Genomic DNA, 16603 nt, shown 5'->3' with positions numbered 1-16603 from the left:
TCTGAACTAGTAGACCCGTCTTTGGGACAAATGTCAGTCAGTACAGAATAAATACACTAGCAATCGAATGAGTGTAAAAACAACATCACTTCTTAGATATTTCATAATTAAAGGTGAGTGACATATTAGGATATCAATAAAACATTTCAATGTTATTGGGTGTGATTTCAGTAATAAACAGCAAGTCATGGGGTTGTCTATGTAATTGTATTTGACCGTGCATGGTTACCAGATTTTTGTCCCATCAAGTGTTTTCGGTTCATCAAACAGTTTTATGAATGACTAAAGGCACATTTTATTTCCATTTTTATAAGAATCGAATTATTTAAAAAAGTAGGGCTAAATTATAAAGATGTTTCAGACAGCATTTTTTAGATTGATCCACAAACACAAAACAATATTACCAACATAATAATGAAAATCTACCTACATTAATGTTTTCACTTGGTTCAAATAACGATAGCAGCTTTTGTTGTTCTAGCCTATGCATGTTCTTTCCATTTTTGAAACGTTTTTGTTTTATGTCGCTTTTGTTAATTCACATAAAGATAAAAGCGAAAAGCAGCAGTAGCAGCAGAAGTGTTGGCACTTTTTGTCCTTCTATGCTTGCCGTAGTTGTATTGTAGCCGTGTTTACTCTTCTACAAAACAAATGATTTCACTAAAATACTGCTTGTCCGCTGTCTTGCAAAACAACATGTTTTTGCTACAGGACGAGGACGCGCACGCAGTTTGCTGGGAAGCACATGCTTAATATTAATAGCTCCGACACTGAACTGCTCAATAGATAATTGTTAGCTCAGAGCTAACAAATCCACCGGCCACAGAGCCAATGAGCAACAGCTCAACGCCCACAAAATGAACACAACTGTGAGTGTAAGTGATTATCTGCTATACATTCATGACAGCTGTCTGTGATAGTTACAACTTACTCTACTATTAAATATTTACCAGTGTTGCAAAGTGACTGAGTATATTTACTCAAGTTCTGTACTTCAGTACAATGTTGAGGTTCTTGTACTTTACTTAAGTATTTAAACGATTTGCTACTTTTTGTTTCTACCCCACTACAATTCAGAGTCAAATCTTGTACTTTTACTTCACTAGATTAATTTAATACATTCAATTACAGATTTGGATTGATTTCGTGAACTATAATCAACACTTAAATAACACTTTATTTATACATGGAGTAACATTCACAAGCTACTCTGCAGTATAACAAGTAATTACAACTAGCTCCACCGCAGCTTTGATAACAATTTAATGCATCAATAATTATAATCAAAACATATTATTTATATTATTCTGAAATGGGCCAATCTGTTTAATGAGTAGCTACTGTTACTTCCTGTACTTTAAGCATATTTTGATGCTAATAGTTTTGTACTTTTACTGAAATTGTATTTTGAATGCAGGACTTTTACTTGTAACAGAGTATTCCTACACCCTGTTACTTCTACTTTTACTTAAGTATAAGCTCTAAATACTTTTTCCACCTCTGTTATTTACACCATACGGAGCACAAGGTGTGTATAGCAGCAGAGCTTGAGTGCACTGTCGCCTCACATCTCTGATGAGTATGGGTCTGCTTTCTCACTTTACTGCAGCTGTGCTCCTGCTGCTCTTTGCCTTTTTATGTTTTTACATCAACCACTTGTCTATTCATCAGACCAGACTGGTTAGATCAGTTTCTGCTCAGCACACTGAAGCACATACAATACTTGGTTATTATTATCCAGCAAAACCACAGAACAAGTCAGTAGAAACAAGGACTGTTATATCCAGAGCTGATAAATGCACCCTGACCCCAGAGAGTCGGTTTGACTGTGCCAGGGACAGGCTGCTCACCCAGAGAGAGTGTGAAGAGAGGGGCTGCTGCTATGCCCCCCTGCCTCACTCTGCAGGACCACCTTGGTGCTTCTACCCCAGTTTGTACCCTGGCTACAAAATGGGTCCTCTCACCCCCACTGCACGAGGACAGGGGGCCACCCTGACTCGTGCCACCCCTTCATATCTCCCCAAAGACATTGCCACTCTACACCTAGAAGTGACAGAGGAGGCTGCAGGCTGCTTACACCTCACTGTGAGTACCCAATGTCCGTGTAAAACATGAGATGATGGAAATGTTGCAGTGCCCATAGGGTTGATTTACATTTTAAGTATAGATGACTGTAGGCCTAATGTAGTTTGAGTTTAAAAAGGCAACATGGAAAGGGATTTTACTTTTCATTTGCATTACACATATTGTTATGATTTAACAGAATTGATTTTCCATGAAATGTCTCACCAAAACCATTAACAATTCAGATATAAAAAAATATGTAAGGTTGTTACATTTTGTATCTGTTTACATTTGCTCACATTGTCTAAAAAGTCTGGAAAAGAAACCGAAATGGACTCTATACCACCTGGACTTCTCTAGTATTATGTAGTGCATTCATTTGTGAGTAATTTGTTGTAGACAAATAAGGTCTAAAGATCTGATTGTGAACTATTTTTTATATAGTATTTTATATATTCTTTTTTTATTCTTTGTTTTTGAATTGCGTTGTTTAAAAAGCACTCTGAATCTGGCTTACATTAATAGGTTTTGTGTTGTATGCCAAGATAGGCCTGTTATAAACTAAGGGTGAGTCCATAATAACCTTTATTTATTTATTAATATGTATGAGATCAAGGGATTAGACCCTCTACTATTCTGCCTTGGAAAAAACTGAAATGATATTTGTTTTCTCTCAAGTTTAAGGACCCATCATCTCAGCGATATGAGGTTAAGCTCCCAGCTGGTGTTCCTCAGAGCCCAGCTGATACCCAGGATGTTCTCTATACCACTGAATACCAGGCGGAGCCATTTGGCTTCATAGTGCGCCGGAAATCTAATGGAAGGGTGATGTGAGTATCTCTTTTCTGTTTTAATATTTTTGCATTTTATAGCTGCCGTCATAGAAACCGTCTATAAAGCCTTACTAATCATTAATATAAAGATCCTACTTACTCACACTTAGTCATATTATACCTTTTCCCAACATTATAGTCATATTTTCTACATGTAGTGTGATCACTTCCTTATATTCCAGCAGCAAGTCCTCAAAAAAGGCTTTAGTTTTCGAGATACCCCTACCCGAGGTAGAACAAAACACAACAATGATTTTTCTTATCTTTAGGTTCTCCCATTAATTAAATTGATTGTTGTCAAATCTTATTTTGGGAAATATTTTTTATTTGGGTTGTTCTCCCAATCCCTGAAAAAGAGCCAAATTAGACCAGGCCGAATATGGTGACAAAAAAAGGTGACAAAAAAGCCCATAACTTGAGAATCATCACTCTTTTCGTCTTCAGATTTGCTGAGGTATGAACCAGGTGGATATCCTACATCACCAAATAGTCAGACAATTATCTTCCTAAAACAAAACTGAATTATAGTCCTGTAAACTTAGCTTTAGTTTAAACGGAAATTGTACTTTTTGGTGATAGGAACATAGACGATGACTTTTCTCTCATTTATCAGAAAAACATTAATCCCTAAAAAATATATCATTACTGAATTGTCTAGGGTGCTATTGAACACTAATCAGTAGTTGTACGGAAATATCTGGTACAGCTCTATTGTAAATTAGATTTTTTTAGACATAGGCCTACCTCTTCTCTGAGACAGTCAAATTCCGATACTAAAATATAATGTTACATTTCAGCTTCCTCACAAACGTCAGGGGAAACATTTTGACATTCTGCATAGCAGGTGCAGGGGAAGTACAGGGAAGGCCAACAGAGAGGCACTGGCACTTTCCACTTTCTCCACACTTTGCATCTTTGCAATACAAGTGAGTAATGTCTCTCTCTTCTCTAGATGCTGGGGGTTTTGTAAATAGCACTGGTTGAATGGCCCCATCTCTGACAATCCACACCTTGCCAACAGGACTCCATAACAAGGGTTTGGGTTCGGGCTGAGACACCATATCGCTGTCTGAAACATTGCTCTTTACATGTTGTTGAAATGCATCCTCTGTTTGCGGCAGATTTTCCGAGGCTGCTTCTGTTGTTGCTGCAATTATGAACCTCAGTTCATCCAAATGTGTTCACATCAGTCCAATTTCCTTTTTCTTTTTTCCATATAGTAGAAGCGCAAATTCTCTTGCGACTGGCAAAGACTCTTCCAAGCTGGCAGGGAGTCCAAAATGGGCCAGATCTTTGAGCTCGCTGAGATGGGTCTTGAGTTTGGTGAATGCTGTTGTCTTTCCTATTCTGTACAAACTACTTGTTGTGCCACAGCCAGTGAGTGCATGACATGCTGGTAGACAATTAGACATGTCTTTCCCAATGTTCTCACATATGGTGTTGATGGAGACATATCCCTCTCTCATTCCATGGCCTGCATACATGTGCACTAGAGATGAACCAAACATGTATTTGCTTGCATAATATATGAGCAGTACTTCCACATCTGTGTCATCAGACCTCACAATGATGCGGGAATACGACTCTGCAAGGTGTATGGCATGGAGCACCATCCTTGTGTCTGCCTCCTCCTGATCAAACTGCTGACTCCTGCTTTGCAGATGCTGTTCACCTCCTGCCCTTCGTCAAATCCACCTGCCAAGATGAGTCACCTGAGTGTAGTCTCTGAGGAGCAGCAGTGACAATGTAGTTGCTCACAAACATGCACAGTGCAGTCTTGTTTCCACTACTCCTGAAGTACTTCCTGTAGTTTGGGACATTTGTTTTGCTTTAGGTTATAACACTTATTCTTCAGAGCAGGGTCCTCAATACACGTCTGCACTTTTTTAAATGCACCTGCATTGACACACCCATTCACATAATCATACTGAGTGTTTGGCATGTATTATATACAGTATATATATATATAAATATATATATATATATATATATATAGAAAACAAGAAATGAAATGTGTGGTCATGGTATTTGACAGGTATGACGGCCCGTCGGCCCACAGTCAATCAAAGACCTGGAGAGGCAAAGGAGAGGTGCAAGTGATGGAAGGCCTACAAATGTTATCACTGGCAAAAATAATGTCCCAAACTACAGGAAGTACTTGAGGAGTCATGGAAACAAGACTGCACTGTGCATGTTTGTGAGCAGCTACATTGTCACTGCTGCCCCACAGAGACTACACTCTTGACGAAGGGGAGGAGGTGAAGAGCATCTGCACAGCAGAAATCAGCAGTTTGACATCACTGTACAGTGATCAGGAGGAGGCAGTCACAAGGATGGTGCTCCATGCCATACATCTTGCAGAGTCATATTCCCGCATCATTGCGAGGTGTGATGACACAGGTGTGGAAATACTGCTCATATATTATGCAAGAAAATACATGTTTGCAGGCCATGGAATGAGAGAGAGAGATATGTCCCCATCAACACCATACTGTTGCAAGAAAAGGTATGTGAACACTTTGGAATTACCAGGATTTCTGCATAAGTTGGTCATAAAATGTATTCTGATCTGCACGTTTGAAGTTTGCAAAAGAGCACCTGGATGTTCCACAGCACTACTGGCAAAATATTCTGTGGACAGATGAAACCAAAGTTGAGTTGTTTGGAAGGAACACACAACGCTATGTGTGGAGAAAAAAAGGCACAGCACACCAACATCAAAACCTCATCCCAACTGTGAAGTATGGTGGAGGGAGCATCATGGTTTGGGGCTGCTTTGCTGCCTCAGGGCCTGGACAGATTGCCATCATCGACGGAAAAATGAATTCTCAAGTTTGTCAAGACATTTTGCTGGAGAACTTAAGGCCATCTGTCCACCAATTGAAGCTCAACAGAAGATGGGTGATGCAACAGGACAACGACCCAAAGCACAGAAGTAAATCAACAACAGAATGGCTTCAACAGAAGAAAATACGCCTTCTGGAGTGGCCCAGTCAGAGTCCTGACCTCAACCCAATTGAGATGCTGTGGCATGACCTCAAGAGAGCGATTCACACCAGACATCCCAAGAATATTGCTGAACTGAAACAGTTTTGTAAAGAGGAATGGTCCCAAATTCCTCCTGACCGTTGTGCAGGTCTGATGTGCAACTATAGGAAACGTTTGGTTGAGGTTATTGCTGCCAAAGGAGGGTCAACCAGTTATTAAAGCCAAGGGTTCACATACTTTTTCCACCCTGCACTGTGAATGTTTACATGGTGTGTTCAATAAAAACATAAAAACATATAATTGTTTCTGTGGTTTTAGCTTAAGCAGACTGTGTTTGTAACTTAGATGAAGATCAGAACACATTTTATGACCAATTTATGCAGAAATCCAGGTAGTTCCAAAGGGTTCACATACTTTTTCTTGCAACTGTATGTGAAAAAGATGGAAAAGACATGTCTAATTGTCTACCAGCATGTCATGCACTCACTGGCTGTGGCACAACAAGTAGTTTGTACAGAATAGGAAAGACAACAGCATTCACCGAACTCAAGACCCATCTCAGCGAGCTCAAAGATCTGGCCCATTTTGGACTCCCTGCCAGCTTGGAAGAGTCTTTGCCAGTCGCAAGAGAATTTGCGCTTATACTATATGGAAAAAGGAAATTGAACTGATGTGAACACATTTGGAGGAACTGAGCTTCATAATTGCATCAACAACAAATGCAGCCTCGGAAAATCTGCCGCCAACAGAGGATGCATTTCAACAACATGTAAAGAGCAATGTTTCAGACAGCGATATGGTGTCTCAGCCCGAACCCAAACCCTTGTTATAGAGTCCTATTGGCAAGGGGTGGATTGTCAGAGATGCGGCCATTCAACCAGTGCTATTTACAAAACCCCCAGCATCTAGAGAAGAGAGAGACATTACTCACTTGTATTGGAAAGATGCAAAGTGTGGAGAAAGTGGAAAGTGCCAGTGCCTCTCTGTTGGCCTTCCCTGTACTTCCCCTGCACCTGCTGTGCAGAATGTCAAAATGTGTCCCCTAACGTTTGTGAGGAAGCTGACATTTAACATTATATTCTAGTATCTATATACTTGACCTCTCACAGAATGATTTGATGATTTGTAAACTGTACTTTGAATTAAGGTTCCAGTTTCAATAAAACCTGTACTATTTAAACCTATGTTTTAGAGGCTTGCAATTTAGAATCAATACACTTTATTTTATTAGGTTGCTCTTATTCTGACTATTTGGTGATGTAGTTCAGCCACCTGGTATTTCCCTCTCCAAATATAATGACCATCAGACTCAGAGTGAGCATTCTTAACTTATATGCTATTATGCCACTTATCCCTCATTCGGAATTTGACTGATCAGAGAAGAGGTAGGCCTATGTCTAAAGAAATCTCATTTGCAATAGAACTGTACCAGATATTTCCATACAACTACTGGTTAGTGTTCAATAGCACCCTAGACAATTCAGTTATGGTATATTTTTTAGGTGTAAGGGAAACTTCTGTGTAGCAATGCGGTGGGAGTCACCGACTCATGAAGGAGACACGGGAAGAGCAGGAGCTTTGATGTCAAACACTGATGGTTTATTATAGGAGTTTCGGCCGGAGGATTCACATCACAAGTCACAGCAGTCACGGTCTGATTGCAAGGGAGAGTTGCCACGTCAATTCTGAAGAACTCTACCCCAGACCCATGTATTTAGCTAGTTCAGAGAGAATAATCAACATGCTGCATAACAAGATAGAATCATAACACCTCTATCAGCTGACGCCAACAGGCAGGAGCAGGGAGACAGAACACTGAGAGCACAGCAGCCAAGGTTACAGGTGCCTGTGCTCAGTCAGGACAGTTTGAACTGATAAACTGTGTCAAAGTTATGGGCCTTGGAAAATATTTCCCCAACATTAGGGATTTCTGTTTTTCTGATAAATGAGTGAAAAGTGATTGAGTCCTATGTTCCTATCACCAAAAAGTACAATTTCCGTCTAAACTAAAGCTAAGTTTACGGGACTATAATTCCTTATTGTTTTAGGTAAATCATTGTCTGACTATTTGGTGATGTAGGATATCCACCTGGGTCATACCTCAGCTAATCTGAAGAGGAAAAGAGTGATCATTCTCAAGTTATGTGACCTTTTTTTCACCTTTCCCATATTCGGCCTGGTCTAATTTGGCTCTTTTTCAGGGAAAAAAAACATTTTTTTCCCCAAATTTCTTGTTGACAACAATCAATTTAATTAATGGGAGACCCTAAAGATAAGAAAAATCATTGTTGTGTTTTGTTCAAAATCTAAGGGCCCTTCCTGCTAGACTATTATACATTTCAGTAAATATAGTTTATTTTATTTTACATTATTTAAGTATATTTATCTAAGTCTGTGTTTTCTATCATTTGTAACAAAGGAACACAGTGTGCTTTCATTAGTGTGTTGCGCCCTATGTTGTACTTTGCCGGTGTTGAACTATATGAACTATCTTGTTTCCATTAGATTGTAAAGATATACTTAATAGTGACCAGAGAGTGTATTTATTTCCACTATTTATATTGAGAGGCTGGGTCACAGAGGGTTCTTTTATCTCATTTAGTCTTATCACTCATGGATAAGACAACTGCACAAAATGAGCAGCGAGGTGTTTTCCCTAATCAAGATTTTCATGAAGTGCATGTGTGTTTGTTCTCTGTGTCCCGCCTGTCCAGCATGAATACCACGGTTGCTCCTCTGCTGTTTGCTGACCAGTACCTGCAGCTGTCCACCACGCTGGCCTCTTCCCTTGTGTCCGGCCTCGGGGAGCATTACACCCCCCTCCTCCTGGACCTGAACTGGACCTCTGTCACTCTCTGGAACAGAGACATGGCGCCCCACGTGAGTCATTTGCAGTGGTTCAAAACACAAGTGTGAAGGGGTCAAAACAAGAAAAAGCAACTTCTGAAACAGGAAAATAATATATTTCTTCTTTGTTTATTTTTCTCTAATGATGGTGAAATGGAAAGTTTACCCTCTTCCAGCACAAATATAATCGGCCCCTTTTATAATTAATAATAAATTGTAATATCTCGAAATATTTGGATGTTTTGAAAATCAAGCTGTCCTTGTAGAGCAGGGGTGTCGAAACTACGGCTCGCGGACCATTTGAATCGGTCCTCAGCTAATTCAAAAAGTATAATGGAAAATGGCCCACAAATGAAACTTGTGCTTGTCTTATATTGTACTTCTTAAATATAAATGTAAACATATATTACACAGTAGTATTCGTGTGTTCATATTTAAGATAACTTTTCAAATACATTCAGTAAATTAAAGTTGGAAACATTTTCTAACAAATCTTAGTTGATAAGAAAAAAGCCCAATGACTTATTTCCATAACAAGCTTGAAATGAACACCCTTCCTATTTCTCCTTTTTATAATCAATCTGAGGCTTCTGTTTTAAGGGATGAGCTGCCAACACTCACAAGCATCATTTACCTACATTTGATTGATTTTCACTTATAACTGAACTTATGAGGCAATATACCTCTAGTGAGTGGCCCAGCCCTTCGTATATTTTTCTGTATGTGGCCCTCAGTGAAAAAAGTTTGGACACCCCTGTAGAGGGTCAAGCTTTTGTCATTTACTCCCTCTTTGTCTGTTGTGTGATCAAGTTGTTAATGTTGACACTTGTCTTTCTCTACAGGCTGATGCTAACCTCTATGGCTCCCACCCATTCTACATAGTCCAGGAGGAGGACGGCTTGGCACATGGAGCTTTCCTTCTCAACAGCAATGCAATCGGTACCTATCTGAATGTTCATGTTCCACTGCCCCTTTTTTGTCCATACCAAACAATTCAGGAATAATAATTATTGCTGAATATCTTTCCAAATGTCTCTGCAGAGGTGATGTTGCAGCCGACCCCCGCTCTCACCTGGGTGGCTATCGGTGGAGTCCTGGACCTGTACATTTTTGTGGGTCCTGATCCTCAAAGTGTTATACGACAGTACCTTCAGGTCATTGGTACGTCTTTACAGTGTTCACATTCAGAAACACATCTTCAGGGGGCAAAACAAATAGGTGTATACACACACTAGCAAGATATAAGTGTAGATTTAGGCAACTTAATGTGTTTACCTGTTACCATTTATCTATCACCAGGCTATCCTATGATGCCTCCTTATTGGTCGTTGGGCTTTCATCTGTGTCGCTGGGGTTACACGACATCTAATACAACCCGGCATGTTGCACAGCGCATGCACAATGCTAAGTTTCCCATGGTAAAGTTCTCTTAAATCCTTCTTAAATTAAAGTAATTATTACAGCTCACCGAACATTTTCCAATATATGTGCATTTACAGTATGATGTTCACATTATTATGATCACTGAATTAATCAGTCCAACTGCTGTAACGTCTTCAGATACTTACAATACTGACGTCCAATTGAGATTATTTTGCTTTTTCTTTCACCAGGATGTGCAGTGGAATGATCTGGACTATGCAAATAAACGAAGGGTGTTCACATTTGACCCGTGGCGATTTGGAGACCTCCCACAGATGGTTGACGAGTTCCATAAGAGTGGCATGAAATACATCCTTATCCTGGTGTGACATATTTAAGTTTAAATAACTCACCAACTATTAATGCCGATTTAACTATGAATCAATACTTTAGCACATGCATCAGTTATTTTGATTGTTTTGGTATAGTGAAAATCTCGATGTACGCACAAGTAATCATTACTGATTACAGTTATTTTTCAGTAGATGGCAGCAAAACGTTCTTAACTTGTCAGTCATGCGTATTATTTCCGTCTCAGGACCCTGGGATCAGTAGCAGCAGCCCCCCTGGCACTTACCCACCGTTTGATGATGGGCTGAAACGAGACGTCTTCATAAAAAATTCTACAGGACAAATCCTGATAGGGAAGGTTAGACTTTTTTCTGGGGATGCATGTTTTCTCTGTCTGATTTTCATGTGTGTATGTCATGCAAATGTATATATTGTGTTTCTAGGTTTGGCCAGGCCCCACAGCCTTCCCCGACTTCACCAACCCAGAGACCGGACGCTGGTGGGAGGACTGCATCAGAGATTTTCATTCTAAAGTTCCTGTGGATGGTCTATGGATTTTGAGTATTTAAAGGGGCCCTAGTATGATTTTTGGGGTTTACCCTTTCCTGTAGTGTGTTATATAGGTTTTTGTTCGTGTAAATAGTCTGCAGAGGCTTAATCACAAAGTTCATGCCAGAGGGAGTTTCTCTCCCACACAACCCCCCCGTCCCCCCCCCCTGCCTGAAACGGACTCCTTGTTTTACGTCCCTAAAATGACATCACTATTAGGTTAATGGTGGGGCATCTGTAATCGGTTGACCACAAACATCACATCAGAGTCAGCCAGCTAACGAATCACAGCAGACTGGGCTCTGGTTTCAGACAGAGGGTGAAAAGAGGTGCTGCAGTACAGGCAGTGTGAGTAAAATAAAGACCTTTTTGAACAGTAAAGCATGGAAACATGTCACAGTAGAGGCACAAAATATAACTATGAAACCTGAAAATGAGCATAATTTGTTCTCTTTAAACAAACGGTCCACCGTTTATTTTGCCAAAGATACTATCACTTAGACATCAGTTATATCAGGTTTTCTGTTCTGAGGCATGTTGTGGATTGGTTTGTGTGCACCTTAAAATCACATAAAGAAAATAACTTGTATTTCCCCTGTGCTCCGCCCAGGATATGAATGAACCATCCAGTTTTGTGCAGGGCTCAGTGGAGGGCTGTCCTGACAGTGACCTTGAGAACCCGCCCTACACACCCAGTAAGTGTATTGGATCAGTGTTACTAGCAGGAAATTAATACAGACTTTATACATTTACATTTAATAATAATAATAATTCATTACATTTTTATTTAGAGCACTTTTCAAGGCATTTGTAGTCAGTTTATTCATTGAAGTAGATGTGTAGATATTGTACAAAACACCATCCAAATAACTATAAATGCATAACTGATGGCAGAATATGTTGCATTCATTTTTACCTGTGTGTCTCCCTGACTTTTATACAAACAGGAGTTGTTGGAGGCAAGTTGAACTCGGGAACTATTTGTCTTTCGGCCCAGCAGAAGCTGTCCACTCACTACAACCTGCACAATATGTACGGACTGACGGAGGCCTCTGCCACTCACAGGTGAGACCATGCAGTGGTGCTGATGCATTTTGACGAGCTAGTTTTGCAGGTAAAGGACAAGGGGACAGAGTCACTTTAACATCACCCATTGAAGCCTCCACCTATCCATTTGGCTGTCTCCATCGTAGTCTTTATAATCTAATTACCTCTCATTTACAAAATGTATATCAGTATGAAGTATTCAATTCAATTCAAAACCTTTATTTATCCAGGTGAAATCCCATTGAGATCATTGATCTCTTTTTCAAGGGAGACCTGCAGCAGTAGGTTCCACATGAAGAAATAAAAACATAAACAACAGAACAACAAAAGGACATCATATAGCAACAATTACAGGGATTACAATTTACATATCTATCCACAGATAGAAGTATGTTAATCTTGTATCAGTGTGAAACTAGCCTTTTAAGATTTTTAACTCGTGTTTAATATGTTTCCTGGGGTAATAATTCAAGTGGGTAATTGTATCTCATTGACTTCTTTTTGCAAAGGGAGGCATTGCCCCCTGCTGGCTATTTAAAAAAAATGCAGGTTTAGGGCACAAAACAAATGTTTCCACTTTATTTATCTTTGAGTTACACAGTGCGGGAATAGCAGCAAAAAGGGTAATAATGGCCATTTTATGGAAGACATCTGCTCTAAAAGGACAGTGTTAACACATTTAACAAAAAAGGTAATATCTTGACAAATTGAAAAGATCGTTATTCATGTTTTATCTTTTAGTAGAGCTAAAGCTATATAACTCATTCAAATTCAAACTGCACTTGCATGGTCGCCAGAGTATTTGTTTAGCTAGTTTAAAATGAATGAATAGAAAGACAGCCTTTCTTTGAGAACATGCATATAACTATTGAAAGACATATATTGGAGGTCACCAAAGAATATTTAGGCCACGTTTTTCTTTAGCTTTTGTTTTTTGTTCTGTATTCATCCCGGTGATGGTTGCTTTCTGCAGCGCTCTCATTAAGGTACGAGGAAAGAGACCCTTCGTCTTGTCTCGCTCCTCTTTCCCTGGCATCGGACGCTTCTCTGGAGTCTGGACAGGAGACGTCCGGAGTGACTGGGAGCAGCTCCGATACTCCATCCCTGGTGAGGACATGTAGCTTTTGAAGATTCATTAAATTGTGTTTTTACACTGTCACTGATGTTGGCATGAATGTGATTATTCAGTGGGATGTTGGCCTTATGGGGGATCTGTATGTTGTAGACATTATTTTTAAATCTTGTTTGATGTAGTCACAGATTGATTGTTTTTGATTGACCTTTTGAACCTATTCCCCCTCTAGCTGTGCTGCACTTCGGCCTGTTCGGGGTTCCCCTCGTGGGGGCGGACATCTGTGGTTTTGGCGGGAACACCACTGAGGAATTGTGTGTACGCTGGATGCAGCTCGGGGCCTTCTACCCATTTATGAGGAACCACAATGACAAGCCAAACGCTGTGAGACAGAGACACTGCTTTTGTTCTCAGTGAATGTTTATATCAGTTTGTTAACTGCTGTGCTTCATTAATGCATTTTTTTATTTATAGAGCGCTTTTTCTGGAAACAGGACAATTCATAAAAACACCATCAAATCATTAAGTTAACTTTGTTTATGTTAAATGTTTTTAAAGATGTCAGAATTTGCCTTGAATGTGTTTCCACTGTGTCTAGAGCAGTCCATCAGTTTCATGTATTATGAATAGATGTAACTCTATATCTTCTCATTGTCTGTGTGTTTCTATGTGTCCCCCAGCCTCAGGAGCCCTATGTTTTTGGGCAGAAGGCCCAGGCAGCCATGCGGAGTGCATTGAACCTTCGTTACTCCCTTCTCCCTTTCCTCTACACACTCTTCCATCATGCGCACACCTCTGCTGACACTGTAGCCAGGCCACTCTTCGTGGAGTATGTGTCTTCTCCTCTGGATTCCCTATTGTCAACACAAGACAACATAGTTCGGTTTCTATGACATTATCTTTCTCTTTCTTCCTTATCTACCTCCTTAGGTTTCCCACTGACCCTAACTGTCAGACCATAGACCGACAGTTCCTCTGGGGGAGTTCCCTTCTCATCAGCCCAGTTTTAGAGCGGGGGGCAGAAGAGCTGGCTGCTTACCTGCCCCCTGCCACTTGGTACAGCCTGCACAATGTGAGCTCAACTTCAATACATGTTTTGTTTGTGTACTGTCAAAGACCATGTTTGAGGTTTTCTGTAGTAACACGTGACTTAAGTGTTTGCCTTTTTCCTTTCTGGATCGGGTCATTTATTTATTATTTATGGTTCATTTGATAGGAACAGAGACAGACTTTAAACAGCTATCCGATAACATAGTGTTCATAGAGACTGCTAGTTTGCAACCGTAGAAAGCTTTTTATAAAACTAAAGGATTAGAACGGTGAGGTAAAAAGCAGATTAAAATAAATACTGAGATACTTTCAGCACACTTGAATAACCTTGCATTTAAAAATACAATTTAAACTTGTTTTGAAATGATTTTATATGGTATGATTTAACAAAACAGTTCTCATTAATATCTATCCAAGATCTTCCTTATTGTTAATGTTGTGGTTCATTTTTGTGAAAGGAAAGTAACGGTATAATGTTATATTAAATAAAGAAGCGATTATAAAACGTATGGTTTTAGTGTTGTACTACCCTGTCTTTTGCAAGTGTCCTCAGTATTTCAAGCTTTAATTGTAAAATAAGCTTTATGTGTTGTGCCCTCTAGGGTCAGCCTTTCTACAGTAAGGGTCAGTACCTGCTCCTGCCAGCCCCCCTGGACACCATCAACGTCCATGTGAGGGAAGGACATATAATCCCCCAGCAGGTGGGTGCCAACATGCAGTTTATTACACATTGTGTGGATGTATTGTTAATAAACCAAGTGGGAAAAAATGAAAAATGATTTAACAAGAGCTTGAATTCCTTTTTATAATTGCCCTTCCTTTTAGCAGAATACAGTTTGAGACTTGTGTAACATAAAATAAGAGGTTTTATCACTGAACATTTTCATTTTTGGAAAAGACAATTGTGACCCCTGTATTCAAACAAGTCACCTTAGACTTTAGGCTGTGACATGGCGCCTATGATCAAATGGCAACTATAACTGTCATGTGTTCTGACCATAGGGTTCTGACTGACTTCCCAAAGCTGAAAACTAGCTTAAACACTTTGGAAAGAACAGCACATTTTGTTTGTTTGTACTATCTTTAATGTTTTCTTTGCTCTGCCTTTTGTTGTGAAGGAGCCTGCTTTGACAACGGCAGTCTCTCGCAGAAACCCTTTCTTCCTGACGGTGGCGCTATCAGCAGGAGGTTGGGCACGGGGAGACTTGTTCTGGGATGACGGGGACGGTCTCGACACCTTTGAAACGGGAAATTATTGTTACGTTATCTTCATGGCTGGACAGGTAGGAGAGGAACGAGTGGTATTTGCATTGGGAAAGCTGATGAGCAAATAGTTAGCATTTTACTGCACCACTACTTGACACAAAATTGTCTTTACTGAAGGGACTCAACTCAATTCTTGACATTACTTTGATCTAATATACTTAGACTAAAACTACAAAATAAATGATCCCTTAATGTCTTCAGTGTCAGGTGGTGAGTGATCCCCTCAGGCTTAATGGGGCTCTGGATGGTCTGGTTCTTGGAGGGCTGCAGGTTTTCGGGGTTCCCTCCCCACCCCTATACGTGTTAGCCAATGGGGAACAAGTCAGGGATTTCATGTACCGCAGTGACACCAAGGTAAATTATCTGTGATTCCTCCCTATTTACTCATTATGCCTATTGCCTAATGTATTTTTACCAAATAAAGCTATGTTTTTTATTTCACTTCCCGCAGGTTCTAACAGTGACCAAACTGGCCTTGCCCATGTCAACGGTGTTTACAGTCCAATGGGCTCTCTGATACACTGAACTCTATTACCCAAGAACCATAGGGAGCTTGGCTTTTTTGCATTGTCCCAAACATCCCAGACCTGGCGATGCACCTTACGCTATGCTACCTCTTTATCCAATAACTGCTTTGTAAGGAGGAGTTTAAAAAAAAAAATTGATGACATCAATCAAAGGGAGCTCTCATTTTGACATTTTATGCTTTCTTGAAAGCCTACATTTGCTGCTGATGATTTGATGTATTGTAAATAGATATATTTTTTAATTCTTTAATGGCTTTTTTTTACCTGTATATACCTGTATGTTTTACATCAGTTTTGTAAACCTTTGTTACTAATAATGCAGATACATAAAAATGAGTCAAGGTGAATTTGAATTTCTCACATCACTGCATTTGAGCGCTCATCAAAAAAGCATTACAAATTTAATTAGAATAAATGGTTGTTTACAAGAACACTGCTGCTGTTCTATCTTCAGATATAACAGTGTTTTTATTGTGAATACTCCACCATCATTGTACAGGATCATGTGTTAAATAAATATATAAATTGTTTATTGTGCATTTTAATTGGGGAATTTCATATATTATTCTCGAAGCCGAATCTACAACAAATCCAAAACTAAAAACGAAATTCTATGTCATAGGCAGTACATCGCTTATTATTAATTT

At 39.7% G+C, this 16603-nt stretch overlaps 1 protein-coding gene across 4 annotated transcripts; it reads left to right on the top strand.

Moving 5' to 3' along the window:
- The first annotated feature begins 610 nt into the window (after positions 1–610).
- On the top strand, positions 611–16486 carry gaa (alpha glucosidase). 4 transcript variants are annotated; one of them, XM_079642295.1, is made up of 20 exons: positions 611–869; positions 1932–2085; positions 2743–2894; positions 8600–8765; positions 9575–9671; positions 9774–9893; positions 10032–10150; positions 10346–10477; positions 10693–10803; positions 10889–11002; positions 11605–11689; positions 11942–12059; positions 13015–13148; positions 13346–13497; positions 13794–13942; positions 14044–14185; positions 14766–14864; positions 15282–15446; positions 15631–15783; positions 15881–16486. In XM_079642295.1, exons 2-20 carry the CDS (start codon positions 1951–1953, stop codon positions 15944–15946), a joined length of 2409 nt encoding a protein of 802 aa, XP_079498421.1. In that variant the 5' UTR covers positions 611–869; positions 1932–1950; the 3' UTR covers positions 15947–16486. The 4 variants fall into 4 exon arrangements, with proteins under 4 accessions (XP_079498421.1, XP_079498420.1, XP_079498419.1 ...); XM_079642294.1 differs by having other exon boundaries at positions 611–875; XM_079642293.1 differs by having other exon boundaries at positions 611–875; positions 1842–2085.
- Positions 16487–16603: the final 117 nt, after the last annotated feature.

The sequence above is a fragment of the Notothenia rossii genome (genome assembly GCF_949606895.1).
Source record: "Notothenia rossii genome assembly, chromosome: 8".
NCBI lineage: Eukaryota > Metazoa > Chordata > Actinopteri > Perciformes > Nototheniidae > Notothenia > Notothenia rossii.
The sequence above is the reverse complement of the archived record's forward strand: the minus strand, read 5'-3'. Positions and strand labels throughout refer to the sequence as shown.

Excerpts from the sequence above, each read along its gene's own strand:
- gaa (XM_079642292.1), top strand. The coding sequence starts at position 1,576 with ATGAGTATGGGTCTGCTTTCTCACTTTACTGCAGCTGTGCTCCTGCTG. Across the intron at positions 11,003-11,604 it reads CTGTGGATGGTCTATGGATT|GATATGAATGAACCATCCAG; the intron begins TTGAGTATTTAA and ends TGCTCCGCCCAG. Across the intron at positions 11,690-11,941 it reads GAACCCGCCCTACACACCCA|GAGTTGTTGGAGGCAAGTTG; the intron begins GTAAGTGTATTG and ends TTATACAAACAG.